Source organism: Mauremys reevesii, linkage group 19 (genome assembly GCF_016161935.1).
Source record: "Mauremys reevesii isolate NIE-2019 linkage group 19, ASM1616193v1, whole genome shotgun sequence".
NCBI classification, from domain to species: Eukaryota; Metazoa; Chordata; order Testudines; family Geoemydidae; genus Mauremys; species Mauremys reevesii.
In genome coordinates this window covers 24,064,197-24,083,734 of record NC_052641.1, presented here as the reverse complement: position 1 = coordinate 24,083,734, position 19,538 = coordinate 24,064,197, and the positions used below count along the sequence as shown (strand labels likewise).

At 40.8% G+C, this 19,538-nt stretch overlaps 1 protein-coding gene across 3 annotated transcripts in view; it reads right to left on the bottom strand.

The window, feature by feature from the left end:
* The window catches only part of SCAI (suppressor of cancer cell invasion), a 92,869-nt gene that overhangs the window by 53,516 nt on the left and 19,815 nt on the right, over window positions 1–19,538 (bottom strand). Inside the window, exon 1 of one of the 3 annotated variants that reach the window (XM_039506720.1) lies at window positions 4,571–4,608. The exons of the other annotated variants lie outside the window; for them this stretch is intronic. Coding sequence (XP_039362654.1) covers window positions 4,571–4,593 — 23 coding nt within the window. The 5' untranslated portion in view covers window positions 4,594–4,608. Of the gene's footprint in view, window positions 1–4,570; window positions 4,609–19,538 lie in introns of those variants that run through there. 3 annotated transcript variants of the gene reach the window in all.

The following is a 19,538-nucleotide window of genomic DNA, read 5'->3' as shown; positions in this document are numbered from 1 at the left end:
CCACAGCAGGGGTTGAGACTGTACCTGTTCTGAAGAGTTGCCTTCAGCCTCCAATGCTGTTAACTCAGGACAAAAAACATACTTTAAAAAACAAACTTAAAAACAAATGAGTGGATGTTAAAAAGTCAGCTGCAGTGAACGAATACTGCATTTTATGCAACAACCCTTCCCAAGTCTGAGATCAAAGAAGGAACACGCTGGGTAGCTCTGCAAAGCATTCTGTAGCTCTGTCAACAATCCAAATGTGCAAAATTAATATATGGGCTAAAATACAGTGTAAGAGGACACAGTTTACATAGAGCTAAAGGGATTGAAAAAGGCTTAGCCCATGCCACCCCACAGTCCATTGAACAGACACTGAGTGCAGGATCAAACTCAGAAAGGTCTGCCTTTGGGCAGGTTTGTTCTATTAAACCAAAACCAATATTTGGATAATGACCTGGATTTGGGCAATAATAATTATATCCAGTAAACAATCACTCATGCAGCAAGAACCATATTTGCAACACTATTCAAAACATTTAAAGGGGGGAAGGTATGGGGACAGGCGAAAAGAGACAACAGATTATTCTGTGGTCAAATAAGTGTTATGGTTCCCTTCTGAGCCACTGTCTTTTTAAAGCCATGAAGTGTTGCGCAACACTTCAGCAGACTAGTCAGAGGAAGATTTCCATTTATAATCTTGCTTCCTGAGAAGTGACGTCCACAAATATAGTTTAACCTACACCCAGCCACTCTGCAGCCTGTTTAATTCTTCGTTGACTTTGGTACCCTACCCTCACCTCAAACAAATCCACATGACATCTGTTAGTCCCAGCTCCCAAACTTTTACAAAACCCAGTAACTGCATAAAAACCAGACACTCATAAGAGATCATTTGAGGTTGGGCCACCATGTCAAGACTGCACCAGACACAAAGGTCTCAGCTCAAGCAGGAGAATGAGTACAACTTTCCTAAAATCTTTCTCCTGCACAGCCACCCCCTCAATCTCAATGAAGTTTCACTGGCTAGTTTGCTCTCTTCTGATCCCCACCCATGGATCACCACCTTGTAGTTGTGGTGAGGCTTGTGTGTCTCAATGACCCAGAGATGCTGCCTGGGCTCATGTACTCCCTTAGGGTCACCCATGGCAGAATGGTCAAGGGTGAGGTTCCAGACAAAGTGTGATCCAAGAAGTCCCTAACAGCAGAGCCGACAGAGGATAACTGCACAATGGAGGTGAAACTGTTGTGTAATGTTACAACAGCTGTAAAGGAGGATGAAGGGCTGAAGCAGATAGAGGACTGAGATTGTAGCACTCATGTAAATCAGTTGCAGAGGTAAGGCTCAATTAAGAAAAAGAAGTTGAAAAATATAACCACCAACAGCAACAAGCAGCAGGGTCAATACTGGAAAACAACATTTAAATGTGTAATTAAAACCAAAGGGTCTTAAATTTCACATGGGGGGGGGGAGAGGATTAAATGACATTATGTGATGCCCTTTAGTTTTCTAGGTTCTCTATTGGACACCTTAATAGTCCTCACAAAATGAATGGAATTTTCAATACGCTCTGTAAAATTGTACCACTGCGAGCTAACTCAATGCTGAAAATCCACACACCATTAAATCCTCTCCCTTCTGATCTTAAACATACCTGTAGATTACACTGCCCAGAATCTATCAAATGCTTTTTATACTTGCATATGGGACTGTGGTCACTCTGAACATAAAAAGTATTGTGCCACACCAGATACATACTAATATATCTTGATGGATTCCTTCAGGCTACATGATTTATACTTAGATTTATAGAATATAGTGATAAATGACAAGTAACCGGGATCTCATCAGGTACAGGTAAATAAATCCAAGTGCTAAAATGCCCATGACCCCACAGCCTTCAGAAAGGGGGCATCTATTTTCCATTTTCTGGAACTTAATTCTTCCATCTTTTAATGACTTTATTTTGATGATGGGGTCTTCGCTTCCCATTAACACCAATTTATCTGGCAGATCCGAGATGCAATTTGCAATTTTCATTAAGTGGTAATTTAGAGGAGAAAGAATATTAGAAACAGCTAAAGCAGGCATGGCCAAAGCCCGGCTCATGAGCCACACGGGGCTCCTTTACAGTTAAAGTGCAGCTCACAAGCCCCCCCACGCTTCCCCGCCCTTCTCCACCTACCAGACTACGCGGGGAGGGGGAAGGAGTTCAGGGCATCTGCCCTGCAGCAGGGTGGTGGGACTAAGGGCTTTAGCAATGTGCGGATTGGGGGGGAGGGGGATGTCAGGGCAGAAGCTCTGTGTCCCAGCATATGCCGCCCTGCAGGGCGGAACTCCACGCCCTGGTAGGCACTGTCCCGCAGGGCAGGTTGTGCATGTCTTGAAGCTCTTGAACATCTGAAAAATTACTGTATGTGGCTCAGAGGCTCAAGAGGTTTGACTACCCCTGACCTAAAGTATCCAGCAATTGAATAAATGGAAACAGAATGTTTGTATTTTAGCAAAAGTGCAGAGACAATGTTAAAGCGTTTGTGTTTTAGCAGTAGATGAACTTCCCTGTTGTAACCTTGACGTTCGTATTCCCAAATTCATACTTTATTACTCCCGTTACATTAACATGTACCACTCCCAAACTCTATTTGTAAACATCTGAACCTACAAAATTTGAGTGAGAACACCAGCTAGCGGTTCCCACTGCTCACCCAGAGGGCAATCAAAGACAGCCTGGTTTTGGTAATGCCAAATCAATAGTTTTTTTAGTATTATGATGGACTGTTGGTTTCAATCATCTCTAATGGGTTTAGCTACAGCAAGTTTGAGCACAGTGGGAATGGTTTACTGAATTATATTGTTTGTAAGCATTTCTTCAAAACTTCAGTGGAGATCCACTAGCACGAAACCTATCCCCAGCCCAGTAGTGGGGAGATGAGGGAGTACATTAGAATGTAAAGAGGAGGGAACACTGCCATAAGTGACCTTGGTGGAAAGACTGGGATGTAAGGAGAAGGGTTTAGAAAGAAAGCCAACCAATTGCAAGAATTAATGTGTTAACAACCCAACAAAAACCCAGCCACTGGTAGAAAAAACAGATATGGATAGAAAGAAGCAGAATCAGAATTTTCTTGCAGAAATGTGAGAAAAAAGTCATCGTGAATGAGCACACAGAGAAAGACAAGTGTAGTAAAATCGGAGAAGATGAAGAGTGCTACTGTGATTCATCACTACAGAGCAGGAAAACAAGGAGCACAGAAAAAAGTGCACAGATGGATAAAGGAAGTATTTTACAGAAAATTAGCTTCTAAACATTCAAACCATTATGACTAGCAGCAGAGAGGCTATTCCCTCTGCCACAGTGGAATGCCCAAGAGAGTCAGCCATTATAAATTGCATGAAATTAGTAAAAAGAAAATATAAGCCAGTTACTATTGTGTTTCAAATTTCAGAGCAGAACTGAATGTTTCCATAACTACAATCTTCTCTCTTATTTTCATGCCTCCCCTCCCCCAAGAGAAGTTAAATGACCAGGATAGCAAACTGAGAACCTGGGACTCCATTCTCAGTATCTCATTGAAGGCTGTAATTATGTACTGACTAGCAAGGAGGACATGAGGGTGAAGACAAATTAGGACAGAAAGGAAGGGAAAAAAAACTTTGCAGGTACAGCGCTTGAAATTACTAATGAACAGGACAAAAAAAAGTCTCAAAACAATAGAGAGGAATATAAGAAAGAAAAATGAGACATTCAGGTGCTTAGATCATTTAAATAGCGTGACAATAAAGCTCCTCTGCTTCCAGTGGTTGGTGGAGTTATTTTCTATTTACACATACACACCCCTCCCTCAGACCAAAAACACAACACACAAATGGTTGCCAGACTGTGTTTAAAACCTCTCATAGCACAACCTTTCAGTCGTATATTAACTTTTAGGCTGTGCATGATTTTAACAGAAAAGTAAAAACTGTTAAAAACCGTACACACACAAAAGGGTCTCATTACTACATTTCCTGCCAAGAAAACATCCCCCAAGCATTCAAAATATCCTCCACTTGGCTCCTATTTATCTCATACTGTTTTATCACATGTATGCACACATTAAAAAAAAAAAAAGGGAAAGGAAAGGACTCTCTTTGAACATATTTTACAAAACCCTAGCAAATATCTTTTCAATTCAGTGTATATTGAATTAGCTACTTAATGGTAAAGCTATACAAAGTTTTCAGAGGAAGTCCTTTACAAAAGACACAGGCATCAGAAGATCCAGGTTCAACACCTGGCTACACCACAGACTTCATGTGTGCTTTCAGCCTAGGTTTCCTGCTCTGTAAAGGTGCAACTTGCCAACTTTGTTAATGTTTGTAAAGCACTTTGTAACAAAGTATTCTATTAATATACAGAAAGTGAATTTCCTAAGATCCCTACTATTTATATTAGGATATAAATAGTTCAACTGAAGTCTATACAGATTAAATGAAATCATAAAAACATGCATAATTACATCCCTGTGTTCGGGTTAATTTCTCAAACCATCTCTAGTGTGAACAATCTGTAAACCTCATTCTTCAAATGAGGAAGCAAATACTTACAGAATCCTGTAAGAAATATTCATTGTTATTTCTAGTCTCCATAAAGATGACATTTTCCACTAGGAGTCACAAATCTGTCAAAATCAGAAGCAATTAAAAACACAACAGGTCAACAAAATGAAGAATTGTGAGGGCCCAGGTTCATTATTTTCACCACCACCCAGACCTGGGAATGCGTCCAAAAATAAAACCAAATCATTCATAACGAGTCCACTGGGAGAAAAGTATCAGGATCCCAAACAAGCAGAAACAAAAACATCTCCAATAGTCTCCCCAGTTTCAGGACATCAAAGGACCTTTCCAAAAAGCTTGAAAGAGCCTCCAATGCTTTATGGGAAACAAATGTTCTGTTGAAAAGGACTATGTAATTCTCAGCACCTATTTTAATTACTAGGAATACTTTCATGAAAACAGGATCTTTTGTTTGGAAGGTTTCATCTGTTTATTCCCCTCCTCATTTAACAATAATGCAATTGAAGGTCTGGGTAAATAAAGCAAGACTAATTTTTCTAGGTCAGTTTGAGGCAATTTGCTATGCATTCAAGTACAGCCACAGCCCCATTTTTGATACTACTTACTTGTCAATGACATTTGTAGTTCAGTTGATAGCTTTACCTGAGAAGATACCTGAGAGCAGTGGCTCTCAAACTTTTGTACTGGTGACCCCTTTCACATAGCAAGCCTCTGAGTGCGACCCCCCTTTATAAATTAAAAACACGTTTTTATATATTTAAACACTATTATAAATGCTGGAGGCAAAGAGGGACTTTGGGGTGGAGGTTGACAGCTCGTGACTCCCCGCATTGTAACCTCATGACCCCCTGAGGGGTCCCGACCCCCAGTTTGAGAACCTCTATTATAGTGCATCCTGTCAACACAGTCTCCCTAATGGGATGGTGCAGCCTGCTCCCCTTTAATTCATCTGCCAGGCCAATTCTTCCAGTTCAGTTGTCAATCAAAACAGAAGCAAGAGCAAAGTAGCACACACCCTGTCCATAAACACAATGCCGAGCATCCCAGGGGGTCTAACACTATCTCAGACACACCACATTTAGCTGCCATTGAACTAGTCAGACATCAGAGCAGGGAGCTAAAGAAAAGACCTGGTTTCATGCAAAAAAATAAAGTTTCCCTAGCAATAAGTAAATATGTAAGAAAACAAGATCTAGTGGCATGCTAGTGTTTAAACTAGGGCTGTCGATTAATCGCAGTTAACTCATGCAATTAACTCAAAAAAATTAATTGATAATTTTATAATGAATCACAGTTTTAATCACACTGTTAAATTTTAATTGGTATTCTATTGTTTATTAAATATTTTGGATGTTTTTCTACATTCATATTTTATATATATAATATTCTGTGATGTAACTGAAATCAAAATATATACTTTGATTACAAATATTTGCACTGTAAAAATAATAAACAAAAATAGTATTTTTCAATTCACCTAACAAATACCATGGTGCAATCTCTTTACCATGAAAGTGCAACTTACAAATGTAGATTTTTTTTGGTTATGTAACTGCACTCAAAACCAAAACAATATAAAACTTCAGCGCCTACAAGTCCACTCAGTCCTACTTCTTGTTCAGTCAATCACCAACGTAAACAAATTTGTTTACATTTACAGGCGATAATGCTGCCCTCTTCTTATTTACAGTGTCACCAGAAAGTGAGAACAGGCATTTGCATGGCACTTCTGTAGCTGGCATTGCAAGGTATTTACGTGCCAGATATGCTAAACATTTGTATTTCCCTTCATGCTTCGGGCACCATTCCAGAGGACACACTTCCATGCTGATGATGCTTGTTAAAAAAATAAATGCCTTAATTAAATTTGTGACTGAACTCCTTGGGGAAGAATTGTACGTCCCCTGCTCCATTTTACCTGCATTCTGCCATATATTTCATGTTATAGCAGTCTCGGATGATGACCCAACACATGTTGTTCATTTTAAGAACACTTTCACTGCAGATTTGACAAAACGCAAAAGGTACCAATGTGAGATTTCTAAAGATAGATACAGCACTTGACCCAAGGTTTAAGAATCTGAAGTGCCTTCCAAAATCTGAGAGAGGCAAGATGTGGAGCCTTTTAAAGATGATAAAGTCATTGCGGAGAAACTAAATGGATTCTTTGCTTCAGTCTTCACGGCTGAGGATGTTAGGGAGATTCCCAAACCTGAGCTGGCTTTTGTAGGTGACAAATCTGAGGAACTGTCACAGATTGAAGTATCACTAGAGGAGGTTTTGGAATTAATTGATAAACTCAACATTAACAAGTCACCGGGACCAGATGGCATTCACCCAAGAGTTCTGAAAGAACTCAAATGTGAAGTTGCGGAACTATTAACTAAGGTTTGTAACCTGTCCTTTAAATCGGCTTCGGTACTCAATGACTGGAAGTTAGCTAATGTAACGCCAATATTTAAAAAGGGCTCTAGGGGTGATCCTGGCAATTACAGACCGGTAAGTCTAACGTCAGTACCGGGCAAATTAGTTGAAACAATAGTAAAGAATAAAATTGTCAGACACATAGAAAAACAAACTCTTGAGCAATAGTCAACATGGTTTCTGTAAAGGGAAATCGTGTCTTACTAATCTATTAGAGTTCTTTGAAGGGGTCAACAAACATGTGGACAAGGGGATCCGTGGACATAGTGTACTTAGATTTCCAGAAAGCCTTTGACAAGGTCCCTCACCAAAGGCTCTTACATAAATTAAGCTGTCATGGGATAAAAGGAAAGGTCCTTTCATGGATTGAGAACTGGTTAAAGGACAGGGAACAAAGGGTAGGAATTAATGGTAAATTCTCAGAATGGAGAGGGGTAACTAGTGGTGTTCCCCAAGGGTCAGTCCTAGGACCAATCCTATTCAATTTATTTATAAATGATCTGGAGAAAGGGGTAAACAGTGAGGTGGCAAAGTTTGCAGATGATACTAAACTACTCAAGATAGTTAAGACCAAAGCAGATTGTGAAGAACTTCAAAAAGATCTCACAAAACTAAGTGATTGGGCAACAAAATGGCAAATGAAATTTAATGTGGATAAATGTAAAGTAATGCACATTGGAAAAAATAACCCCAACTATACATACAACATGATGGGGGCTAATTTAGCTACAACGAATCAGGAAAAAGATCTTGGAGTTATCATGGATAGTTCTCTGAAGATGTCCACGCAGTGTGCAGAGGCGGTCAAAAAAGCAAACAGGATGTTAGGAATCATTAAAAAGGGGATAGAGAATAAGACTGAGAATATATTATTACCCTTATATAAATCCATGGTACGCCCACATCTCGAATACTGTGTACAGATGTGGTCTCCTCACCTCAAAAAAGATATTCTAGCACTAGAAAAGGTTCAGAAAAGAGCAACTAAAATGATTAGGGGTTTAGAGAGGGTCCCATATGAGGAAAGATTAAAGAGGCTAGGACTCTTCAGTTTGGAAAAGAGAAGACTAAGGGGGGACATGATAGAGGTATATAAAATCATGAGTGATGTTGAGAAAGTGGATAAGGAAAAGTTACTTACTTATTCCCATAATACAAGAACTAGGGGTCACCAAATAAAATTAATAGGCAGCAGGTTTAAAACAAATAAAAGGAAGTTCTTCTTCACGCAGTGCACAGTCAACTTGTGGAACTCCTTACCTGAGGAGGTTGTGAAGGCTAGGACTATAACAATGTTTAAAAGGGGACTGGATAAATTCATGGTGGCTAAGTCCATAAATGGCTATTAGCCAGGATGGGTAAGAATGGTGTCCCTAGCCTCTGTTCATCAGAGGATGGAGATGGATGGCAGGAGAGAGATCACTTGATCATTGCCTGTTAGGTTCACTCCCTCAGGGGCACCTGGCATTGGCCACTGTCAGTAGACAGATACTGGGCTAGATGGACCTTTGGTCTGACCCGGTACGGCCTCTTATGTTTATATGCTTTCAGAAGTCTTAAAAGAGCAACATTCAGATGCAGCAACTACAGAACCCGAACCACCAAAAAAGAAAAATCAACCTTCTGCTGGTGGCATCTGACTCAGATGATGAAAATTAACATGCTTCGGTCCGCACTGCTTTGGATTGTTATTGAGCAGAACCCATCATCAGCGTCCATTAAATAACTGGTATTCTATTCTTGTTTAACACTGCGATTTATTAATCACAATTTTTTTAATCGTGTGATTAATTGCTTAACAGCCCTAGTTTAAACAAAGCTGTTTTTAAAGAAATCAATGAAGCATCAGCTAATTATGTAAAGGACCCCATTTCCAGTATAATATTCATACATTAGGGAGCTACTGGAAGTGTCCTATTGACAATATAGGTGAAGATGAAGCAATGGGTTTGATGGAAAAGGATGCACAGATTTACAAGGAAAGTGCAAACAAATAACTTGACAGCTTCTGTCAGGAATTAGGAAATGAGAAAAACTATCAGATACAAGACAGATTTTCTACTTACTGAACAATAAGGGCAGGCTGTTATCTATTACTATAACTGTCTGTAGATCACCTGCACCCTTCTGAACAACTGTAGGACCCACAGCTGAACTCACTTCACCTTGCATTTACTGACCTACCTGTCAGTCTTGCATTCAACTGATTATTATTGGATTATTGTTGTGTGCTATGAAACCACTCCATTTCTGTTAAGGTTCTGACAAATCAAAAGGGTATATAGTACCATGATTAAAAATAATTCCTCCCCAAGTCCCTAGCTGCCCTCCTCCTTCCTCAGTATGTCTCAGAGATCACAGACCAGTCCTAGATGTTAGGGAATTGGATTCAGAGCCTCATTTCAAGGTCATAGATACTGACCATAGTGACCAAAAGTCATTCCTCTCCTAGAATTCTTCTGTTGCCTACATGGAATAAATCTGTCAAATTAAAAGTTCTAATAATTTTAGAAATGAGACGTGCTATGCCATTCTAAGGGTGATTTTCCTTCGATCTTCAGGAAGATCTTGGATTTTAATGACGTGTATGATGTCATGATAGTCCAAGTGTTCTCAATATACCTGTTCCTTGGCCAGGTACCACCTCTAGTATACCAATTACAAATTGTGCAAACTAAACCAAAATAAAATAAAAATAAAAGTTGGTCAACATGTGTCCATGAAAATGGACACTGTCCTGTTAAGGACTGTGACACTGCAACATCACTAAATTCTCTTTGTAGGGAGCATGACTTAAGTATTGCTGCTGGTAACTCATTCTCTTTCCTGTGGAGAGTTGATGCAACAGACTACAGCACACACAAGTAGTCAAAGTTCGAGCTCTGTATTCACCCTGCTCTGTTTCCTGTAGTAATCCTTGTTCCACACTATGTTCTCTGCTTGGGCCTGATTTCTGAACACACCGATATCCCATAAACACCACACAGGAGGTGCTCGGCTTCTTCAAAATGAGGCTCTTATGTACCTACCTCCCAATTAAGCCATGCACACAAAGTGGATTTTCACCCACAGCAGTGTGATCGTTTTACGGAGAGAGGCATAAGACCCAAAATGAGAGCCAGAGCTGTAAGAAATGCCAAATCATTGTCATATTATCCTGTTGTGTGGCCCATAATGGGAGAGAAGTCCCACATTTGCGTAAACCAGTTTTGTTTTGTTTTTTTTAAATCTAATCCGACTGCCAGTGCACCTTCCAAACAAGCATAGCCTTTCTAGGCATGGTTAAAACCAAGCTCTCTCAACAAGTCTCTTGCCCACAAATTTGCAAAGTGTTGTACACTAGATGCATCTTTTGCTTGTATAGTATGTACCATATCTGTGTCAGAGATGTGTGCAAGTGAACATTATTGCCAGTCTAGTTAAGGTTGCATCAGATTTCTGTTTAAAGGTCAACCCTTTAAGTCCTCTAACATTGACATGCTCGGTCAGATTTCTTTGAAATTTGGTGTGCCTCAGGAGGGTGCAGGATAAGGTTAGTGATCCAAATTTTAGGTCACTTGAGCTAGGGGTTCCAGTAGATAAGCCCTCAAAAATAACTGTTTTCCAAAAAGATTCTAAGTATGGTTTTTGTGGGGTTTTTTGGCACAGAGATAGAGATCAAACTATTGCTGTGATTCAGGTCAAATTGGTCTCAGTCAGTTTTTACCCAGGTTAGTCTTTACTTATCCACGAAGTCTTTGGGGGATTCAATTGCACTAATAAAGAAAAGATGCAAGAGGGTTTCTATGCTGCCACTTTATGCTTGCCTAGCTAGTTCGAGGGAATCTGCTGATGCCATTACCCCCAGGGAATACCCTGCCATTAATGTTTTCAGTCTGAACCTTAGTACACCTGAGCAATAAAGATTTAATAACTCACATTGCTTGCTACAAGTTGTCCCTGTTATATTTAACATGTTCTTATTTCCTGTGGATAGGCAAGCTTTGTATTGCCCATGCTACCTTAACACTGCCCTCTTTCTGGAATGCCACAATATGTCCCATTAACACATCTATCTTTACTTTGCCAATCCCACAGTTTCTAAAATGTATATGCTCTTCACCTCCTTTTACAATCCATTTACTCTCATCCATGGGATTCCATCTAAAGACTATTAAGGATAAAATTGAGGCAGGGGTTATCCATGCCACCTTCCCTCTACCCTCTTCAAGCAATTCCTCAATAGACACATACAGCATCAAGGGCCAGTGAGCAAGATTCAAGAGGTCCCATATCGTAGCATACACTCACATACTTATCCAAGTCCCCAGAAAGAATACCACATGTACAATTTAAGAACCACTTCACAGCCTTTTACAACTGCCTTACACTTACTCACAGGACACCTCCACCTACACTTTCTTTTAGCCATAATTAAAGCATTATAATCCTCTCAGATTCCACCTCACTGCTGACTAATATTCTTTATAATAAAAGCCCTATAGACTATCAAGGTTGGAAGGGCCCTCAGGAGGTCATCTAGTCCAACCCCCTGCTCAAAGCAGGACCAATCCCCAGACAGATTTTTGCCCCAGATCCCTAAATGGCCCCTTCAAGGATTGAACTCACAACCCTGGGTTTAGCAGGCCAATGCTCCCCCACATTGAGCTGTCCCTCCCCCCTACTGACATAACCTACACAATTCTGGATTGAAATTATGCCTACTGGATCCTGAAGGTACATCTGCAGCTCTTCCCTTTGCTCACACACCTCTAAGGGCGCAAAACATAGGCCCCCCTCATAGGATAATCACAGCTCTGTCAGACCCCTCAAAGTAATCTACATGTCCTCACATCACAAACACACCTCTACCAAGCAGGCCCAACGACTGCCTCCACCATTTAGCACAGGTACACCTAGCACCTAACACACCATCTGCACCTGGAGTGCATGCAAATAATCCCTGTTCGCTACTGCCAGCTCCAGGAGATCAGAGGAAAGATGGCGTGAGCTACTTTTTTCCTTCCCTTTTTATCCTTTATTAGTGTTAGATGGAATCATGTGGGTGAGAATAGGCTGAAAAAGGAGGTGAAGAGCTTGTACATTTCAGCAACTGCAAGGTTGGCAGAGCAAAGATGTGTGTGTTAACAGGGTGTATTGTGGCACTGCTGAAAGAGGAAAGCGTGAAGGTTGCATGTATATCCGCAATTGTGCATTTCCTGATTTTCCAAAGTTCATGTTTTGTTTAACACAATGTTCTGCAAGAGAAGGGCACACCACCAAGTAATCTTAACATCACATTAACCAATTCGCCAAATGGTGGTAATTTCACTGAAACAAGCATATAACAGTTAATGCTTTGTATATTTAAAGCACATTACAAACTTAGAGCAATCAAATCACTGACTTCTCAGTAACTTTAAAAAGGACCTTATTTTTTTCTTTGCCAGAATGATCCAAATTTAAAATCTTACATTTATTGAACATGGTGCCTTCCATCACCCAAGAACCCTAAAGCACCTTACAATTAATGTACTATGTGGATCACTTCACTCAATGCTGAACCACAGCCACCCCTGGAGTGGAACAGGGCAGCTTCTAACCATACAACAGCTTGGGACAGAAAGAGAAGATTGAACAGCACACACCAAGTCACCAAAACCAGTTCCTCCAGCACCAAGGATTGGAGGCATTGGAAAATGTCTACTTAGATGCTAGTACCTATGATGATTAGTAGCAAGTTTTTGCCTCATCATTTATTGCTAGGGCCCTACCAAATTCACAGCCATGAAAAACACGTCACAGACTCTGAAATCTCGTCTCCCTCCCCCACCCATGAAATCTGGTGTGTGCGCTTTTACCTTATACTACACAGATTTCACAGAGGAGACCAGCGTTTCTCAAATCGGGCATCCTGACCAAAAGGGAGTTGTGGGGGTGGGAGTGGTGTCACAAGATTATTTTAGGGGGGGTTGTAGTATTGCCACCCTTACTTCTGAGCTGTTTCAGAGCTGGGTGGCCGGAGAGTGGCAGCTGCTGACTGAGGGCCCAGCTCTGCAGGCAGCAGCGCAGAAGGGTGGCAATACCGTACCACGTCATCCTTACTTCTGTGCTGCTGCTGGCAGGGCTCTGCCAACCGCAGAAGCACAGAAGTAAGAGTAGCAGTACTGCAACCCCCCTACAATAACCTTGCGACTTCCCCACAGCTTCTTTTTGGGTCAGAACCCGTACAATAACACCATGACGTTTCAGATTTAAATAGCTGAAATCATGAAATTTATTATTTTTAGAACCTTATGACAGTGAAATTGACCAAAATGGACCGTGAATTTGGGGTAGGATCCCATTTATCACATTACTTACCTCTGAATTGAGCAATATATGTATTGGCCTACAGGGAGCAGTATAAAACCCTACTGAAAATGGGCAAAGTTGTGTTTTAAAATGTTAGCATGAATTCTGCATGGTTTGGCCTGGTTTCTTTCCAGCTGAGAGCCAAGCCTATTTTCATGCTAAAAATAAAATAATTTAATACTGTGGCATCTGTATAATGATCAGGTGGAACAACAGATACATAGGGAAGCAGAATCTTGCTTCCAAAACTGAGCAAAAAGATACAACTAGGAAAACAAATGAGGATTAAAAAAAAAGAAAGAAAAAAGCAACAAATGAGGAGACAAAGAAGGCAAAGCTGGGTTGTAACAAGCATGACAAGTTCCATCTGCAAAATATTTCTGAAGAGAGCTGCCAGAAGAGAATTATTTCATGGATTCCAAATTCAAGACTATGGTTGAGTTAATACAGACATAAAATGGGTGCTGCCGCTGTTAGTCCTGGTTTCACTCAGCCATGACATAAACCTGAATACAAAGCAAAGGGGGGAGAGGGTGGGGGAAAGAGACAAAAATAAAAAGGGCAGGAAAAGAATGAAAGCAGTTAAAGGAGAAAGAGGGAGGAAAATAATGATAGAGTTAATCAGAATAGAACAGCCAGCTCCACCTACCTCATTCTGCATTGGCTTCTACAGAGCTATCATAAGCTGCTCAGAGGAGAGGGAGGAATTATTCTCCCTGCTAAAGGCACAGTACATTGTAATGCCATTGCCAGATAGGAGGAAGAATTTGCATGAGAAATAGGAAGTGAGTATAGCTACACTTCTCATAAGAATGGTGATACTGGGTCAAACCAAACGTCCACCTAGCCCAGTATCCTGTCTTCCGACAGTGGCCAATGCCAGGTGCTTCAGAGGGAATGAACAGAACAAGTGATCCACCTCGTCGCCCATTCCCAGCTTCTGGCTCCTTCTCCCTTTGCTAGGACACTACAATATTTAGAACTGCAAAAACAAAATGAAAAATAAAATATAGCCACAGTATAAAACTACCATTTCTTGACTCCATCAGTAACCGCAGAGATCTGTGCCACACAGGGGCCTATAGCCCAGCGTGCTGGTTTTAGGAGACCAGCCACTTTAGAATGATTTGTGACACAAATTAGCCAGAGGTTCTTTTATGCAAAGGGGAAAAAAACAAACCCATGAAGTACCAGAATGAAAGATAGGCATTGGAAGCCAGCAAAGATTATTTTCTAAAACGTAGCACGTGTCGTTCCTTAGAGGAATAGTTTCTACACTGCTGGCTCTGGTCTCCCTGCGGCCCCCCGCCCCGAGACACTTGTTGAAACATTAGCTTAAAACACTGACCATAAAAGGCCAGCAAATGGATACTTTCAACACAGTTTTATTATTCTCTCTCAAAAGACTTCACTAACTCCTCAGTCTACATGAGGCAGAAGAATCAGACTGGTCAAGGACATGCCAGGTCCTTTCCAAGATAGTCTCAAACACACAGTACTTTAGATTTCTCTAGTTCACTCCATTTGCTTAATGGGTTGTAGGATTACATCTCATTGCAATACCCAGGGCAGAAGGATTTCACAAGCATCCTGCAGGTGATCAATTTCAGCAAAGCAGTTCAGCTTGATGAGGGATAGCTTCACGATGCCAGCTGATATTTTCAAAGGCTCTATGGCATTTATACTACACACAATTCCACTTCCTAGTGGTTTGCTGTATTTGGTTGATGTTTTGCAGGTTAAGTTGAAAGGGGGAAGAGATTGATTAAACAAACACTGTGTGCTCCCTGTTCGCCTGGGGGCAATACTCAAGCTTGCAATGCAAAGCCTACTTTGCACATGGTAGTAGGGAATCAGGCTGGCTAGGAGAAAGACAGAACACACATACACAAATTGGCTAAATACATCTCTGGCTAAAAAAAAAAAAGTGTTATCCAGACATAAATATGGCATCCAGTTACCCAGTAGCCTGCTGGAATCAAGTGGTCATTATCTCACAGCTAATACACCTCTACCTTGATATAACGCTGTCCTCGGGAGCCAAACAAATCTTACCGCGTTATAGGTGAAACCGTGTTATATTGAATTTGCTTTGATCCACCAGAGTGCGCAGCCCCGCCCCCCCGTAGTGCTGCTTTACCGCGTTATATCTGAATTTGTGTTGTATCAGGTGGCGTTATATCGGGGTAGAGGTGTACTTATGTGAGGAATAAAGCCTCACTCCATAAGGAGTTAATACCGTTCTAGAGCTGAATAGTGTATTTCATAGAGCAGTAGTTCTCAAACTTTTGTACTGGTGATCCCTTTCACATAGCAAGCCTCTGAGTGCAATCCCCCCTTATAAGTTAAAAACACTGTTTTATATATTTAACACCATTATAAATGCTGGCGGCAAAGCAGCGTTTGTGATGGAGGTTAACAGCTTGCAGACACCCCCCCCATGTAATAATGTTGTGACCCCCCCGAGGGGTCCCGACACCCACTTAGAGAACCCCTGTCATAGAGGGAAGCTGGGAGTGGAAAAGTCTCTAGTGACTGAAAGGGCAGAGAGAAGAAAGAGCACTTTCCCAGGGCTATATAAAGGGAGGAACTGGAGATAATTGCAAGGATGACACAGTGACATGCAGATTCTGAAGCTGCAGAGAAGTGATGGCTTAACACAGAACAACAGAGTTGGTTTTTCTGAAGTGTGGTGCACAGAAAGTCAGCAGTCTCCTGCCTTCCAGACCCTCACTGCTTGGGAGGTTTCAATACTCTCTAAATATGAATGTAAGAATTTTATCTGTCCATTAGCAGTGCTTTAAGTGGGTCTCCAAAATGGCCAACTGAGAATGTGCTGTTCTTAGCATACCATCGTCGGGTTTGACACTTTGGCCCTTTATTGTCAGAGGCAGAGAATTCCAGTTACTAACCATTTAATCACACATTTGTTCCTGCTTATGTTCTAATGAAAAGACTCAAGGCAAGAGTGATTTAGATGTGTAAATGCAGGTTTTGAGCAGCACAAAGTATGGCCACATCATATACCTGGTATATATATACACACTTTCTTCCTTCTACAAAGTACACAATACATACACTAAACTTCGAAGGTTTCAGGTTTGAAAACATTCTCATCAGAAAACCTTAATGTCTGCATTCATAAAAAAACTAGAAAGTCTTTCAGAAATTATTGCTCATGCCCTGTCATTCAAGGCATGTGACTGTCATTTAATGTATTTATTCCATAAATTTCAAACTTCCACTAAAATAAGATACACAATGCTCAACAGCTTTAAACTCAGATTTTTTTTAAATGCACTTTTCATGAAATGCTGCCTCAAGTAACCACTTAACTTCAACATCCTCCTAAGAGTATATCTTGAAAACATATAGTGTAAAACCCACAAACATTCCAACTACACTAATGCAGGTTCTAATATAATTATTTTATATCAGAGGGACAGTCAATTTACAGGACCATGGCTCCCAGGGGAGCTATGTCTCTACAAAGGTTGGGGGTAACAGGGATTAGTACAAAGACACTGGGTCTCGAGTGACAACCACAATATCTGCAGATTTCCCAGGGGAATCTCAATATAACAGTGGATTAACGACTGTCTAGCCCACTACCTGGTAGGGTATATATTATTAACAACCAATTATAAGGCTATGTACTTTACAATCTTTAGCTAAATTAATCCTCAACACAGCTGTCAGGTTGATCCAGGGGAAAGATCAAGTGACATTAGTGCTATTCGAGACCCAGTCAAACTTTGGGGACTAACAGAAGGGAAAACAATCATGTCTCACCACAGTCACAAGTATTCCACAATGAATTCCTCTTCTACTCAGTATTTGAACAGAATATCCTAGACTGTCAGCATGTAACGCAGAGCACTTTCAGCTGCAGAGTACTGTCAGCATATAATGCAGAGTGCTGTCAAAAGGATCTAGTTTGCTAATTGGGGTAGGGTCGTATTCTCTGAAAACCAAGCCCATCTCACACTGTACCATCTACAGGCTGCTAGTAAAGCTGTAAATCTTCACAAGCAGAAACACAATTCTCCACTTCCTGGCATATGGCAGGATCACCAGGGAGACACAGAGGAGCAGAAGGTATTCAAGGGAGGACAGCACTCTGGCAGGCATCAGAGTGGGGAGGGGCAGAAGGGAAGAGAAGAAATAAAGAGCAGCAATTCTCAGAGTCTTCACTAAATAGGTACAGGGAGAGCTCTACCCCCCACTCTCGCTCATTCAGTATTTTACTTCCACTCATGGAGCAGAGAAATCAGAGGCATTCATTTCCCTCTGAAGTGTTTGGGAGATAAGACTGTGTATGTAGTTCATGTACCACACTTAGGCATGGACACACGTACTTGGCAGGCTAGGATGAAGTCCAGTTGTCATGAGAGCTGTAGACATAGGTTGGTAAAGGCAGTGTTTGCAGGGGATAATGGGCAGCAGGCCTGGCTCTACTAATGGTTAAGAGCAGATTACTAGATCTGCTAGAATATTGTCCATGTCATAATGCAATCCTTCTGGTGAATGTTGCTAAATCATGTTGCTATTATCTCATCTTTCATGTATGCTTGCAGCATGCTTTGAAAATGCAATTTAACCTTGAAAGTCAAGCAAGTTCACGTCCAATGATGTTCCACTGATAACAGGGCTTGTCAAAGGATGCTTTGAAGGGAAGAGATCACTGAGTTTCAAACCACTGAGATTAATCTCTAGAACTTTCTTATTTACAACAGGCAATTGGTGAAAAAACTACAGCATGGTGGGTAGAGCCAAAAGGCTAAGAAAAATGGGAAGTTTATGGAGGAGCAGAAGTATAACAGTAGGTTACTGCAACACCAGTGAAAGACCCAAAGTGCTGCAAAATTGAAAAACTCAGAAAAAAATCCCTTAGAGACCTTTCTAAGGAATATTTCTGTGCATTTTCAGTTAGAAAAGGGAAATTTTCTGAATGTATCTATAGAACAACCTATTTAGGAAGATTTGTATCATATCAAGTGCTTTGAGATCCTCAGGTGATAGGTGTAAAATATTACAGTAGATCCCTCTTAACTGAGTCATCCTCTAGGCTAGCTTACCTTCCCAAAGAAGAGTCAAGTCCACTTCTGTAGGGAGCAGTGTAAAAAGTTGAAAAAATACGATACTGAAAAAAAATGGTACTCTGCACTTCATCAGCATTTCTTCTTTTAATCTTTGCTTAGCAACTTCTGCATTAACAAAGCAGTATTCAATAATTCACAAACATTTAACACCTGGATAAACACCACTCAGAACCAACTAAAGACAACCTCATAGTAACAGAGGCATTGCCAGCCCAGTTCAGTCCCAAAGTCCATCTAGTCCAGTATCCTGTCTCCAGCAGTGGCCTGTACTAGATGCTTCATAGGAAGATGATACCCTGTAGTAGGCAGATGTAGGATAACCCATCTCCAGAAGCCTTGTCCAAATCCCTACTAGGTAGAGATTGGTTTAAAACCTGAAGCGGGAGGTTTTGCCATACTAACATAACTCCTTATAGTTACTCTAGCTCAGGATATTGTTATCCATACAAATGTCCAACCTTTCTTTGAATTCTACTACATTCTTGCCCTCAGTACACCATAGCAATTAATGCTTAATTGTACATTGTGTGAAAATGTATTTTATTAGTTCTGAATTTGCTGCCTTCCAATTTCATTGAGTTTTCCCTTCTTCAGTGCCCTGTCTTATAACACAAGAAGTTTCTGATCTCCCTTCTCTAGACCACTCATTTTTGTACACTTATTAGGTCCCATTTTAATCATCTTCTTTATAAAGTAAAAAACTTGTAAAAGTGTTTTTCCAGCCCCTAGATCACTCTTATAGCCCTTCTCTGAACCTCCTCCAACTCTGCAGTATCCTTTTCGAGAGGGGGTGACCAGTACTGGAGTGGTATTTGATATTCTCCATATTGTTGTCCAGTTCCATATGAAATGGGATGGAGATCATTTGCTTTTTTTGACCACAGCTGCACACTGAACTTTAGTTTTCATTAAGCCATCCACAATGATGCCCAGGATCTTTTCCTCGGGCTGGTTATTAGAGTCCTCTACGGTGTATGAATTGTTCAAGTTTTCCTCCCCAGTGTGCATTAATTTTCCTTTATCAAACACTAAATTTCCTCTGCCACAGCACTGCCCATTCATCTCGCTTGAAGTTTCTCATAATCTTTTCTGGACTTGACTAACCTAAATAATTTTGTGCCACCTGCAGATTTTGC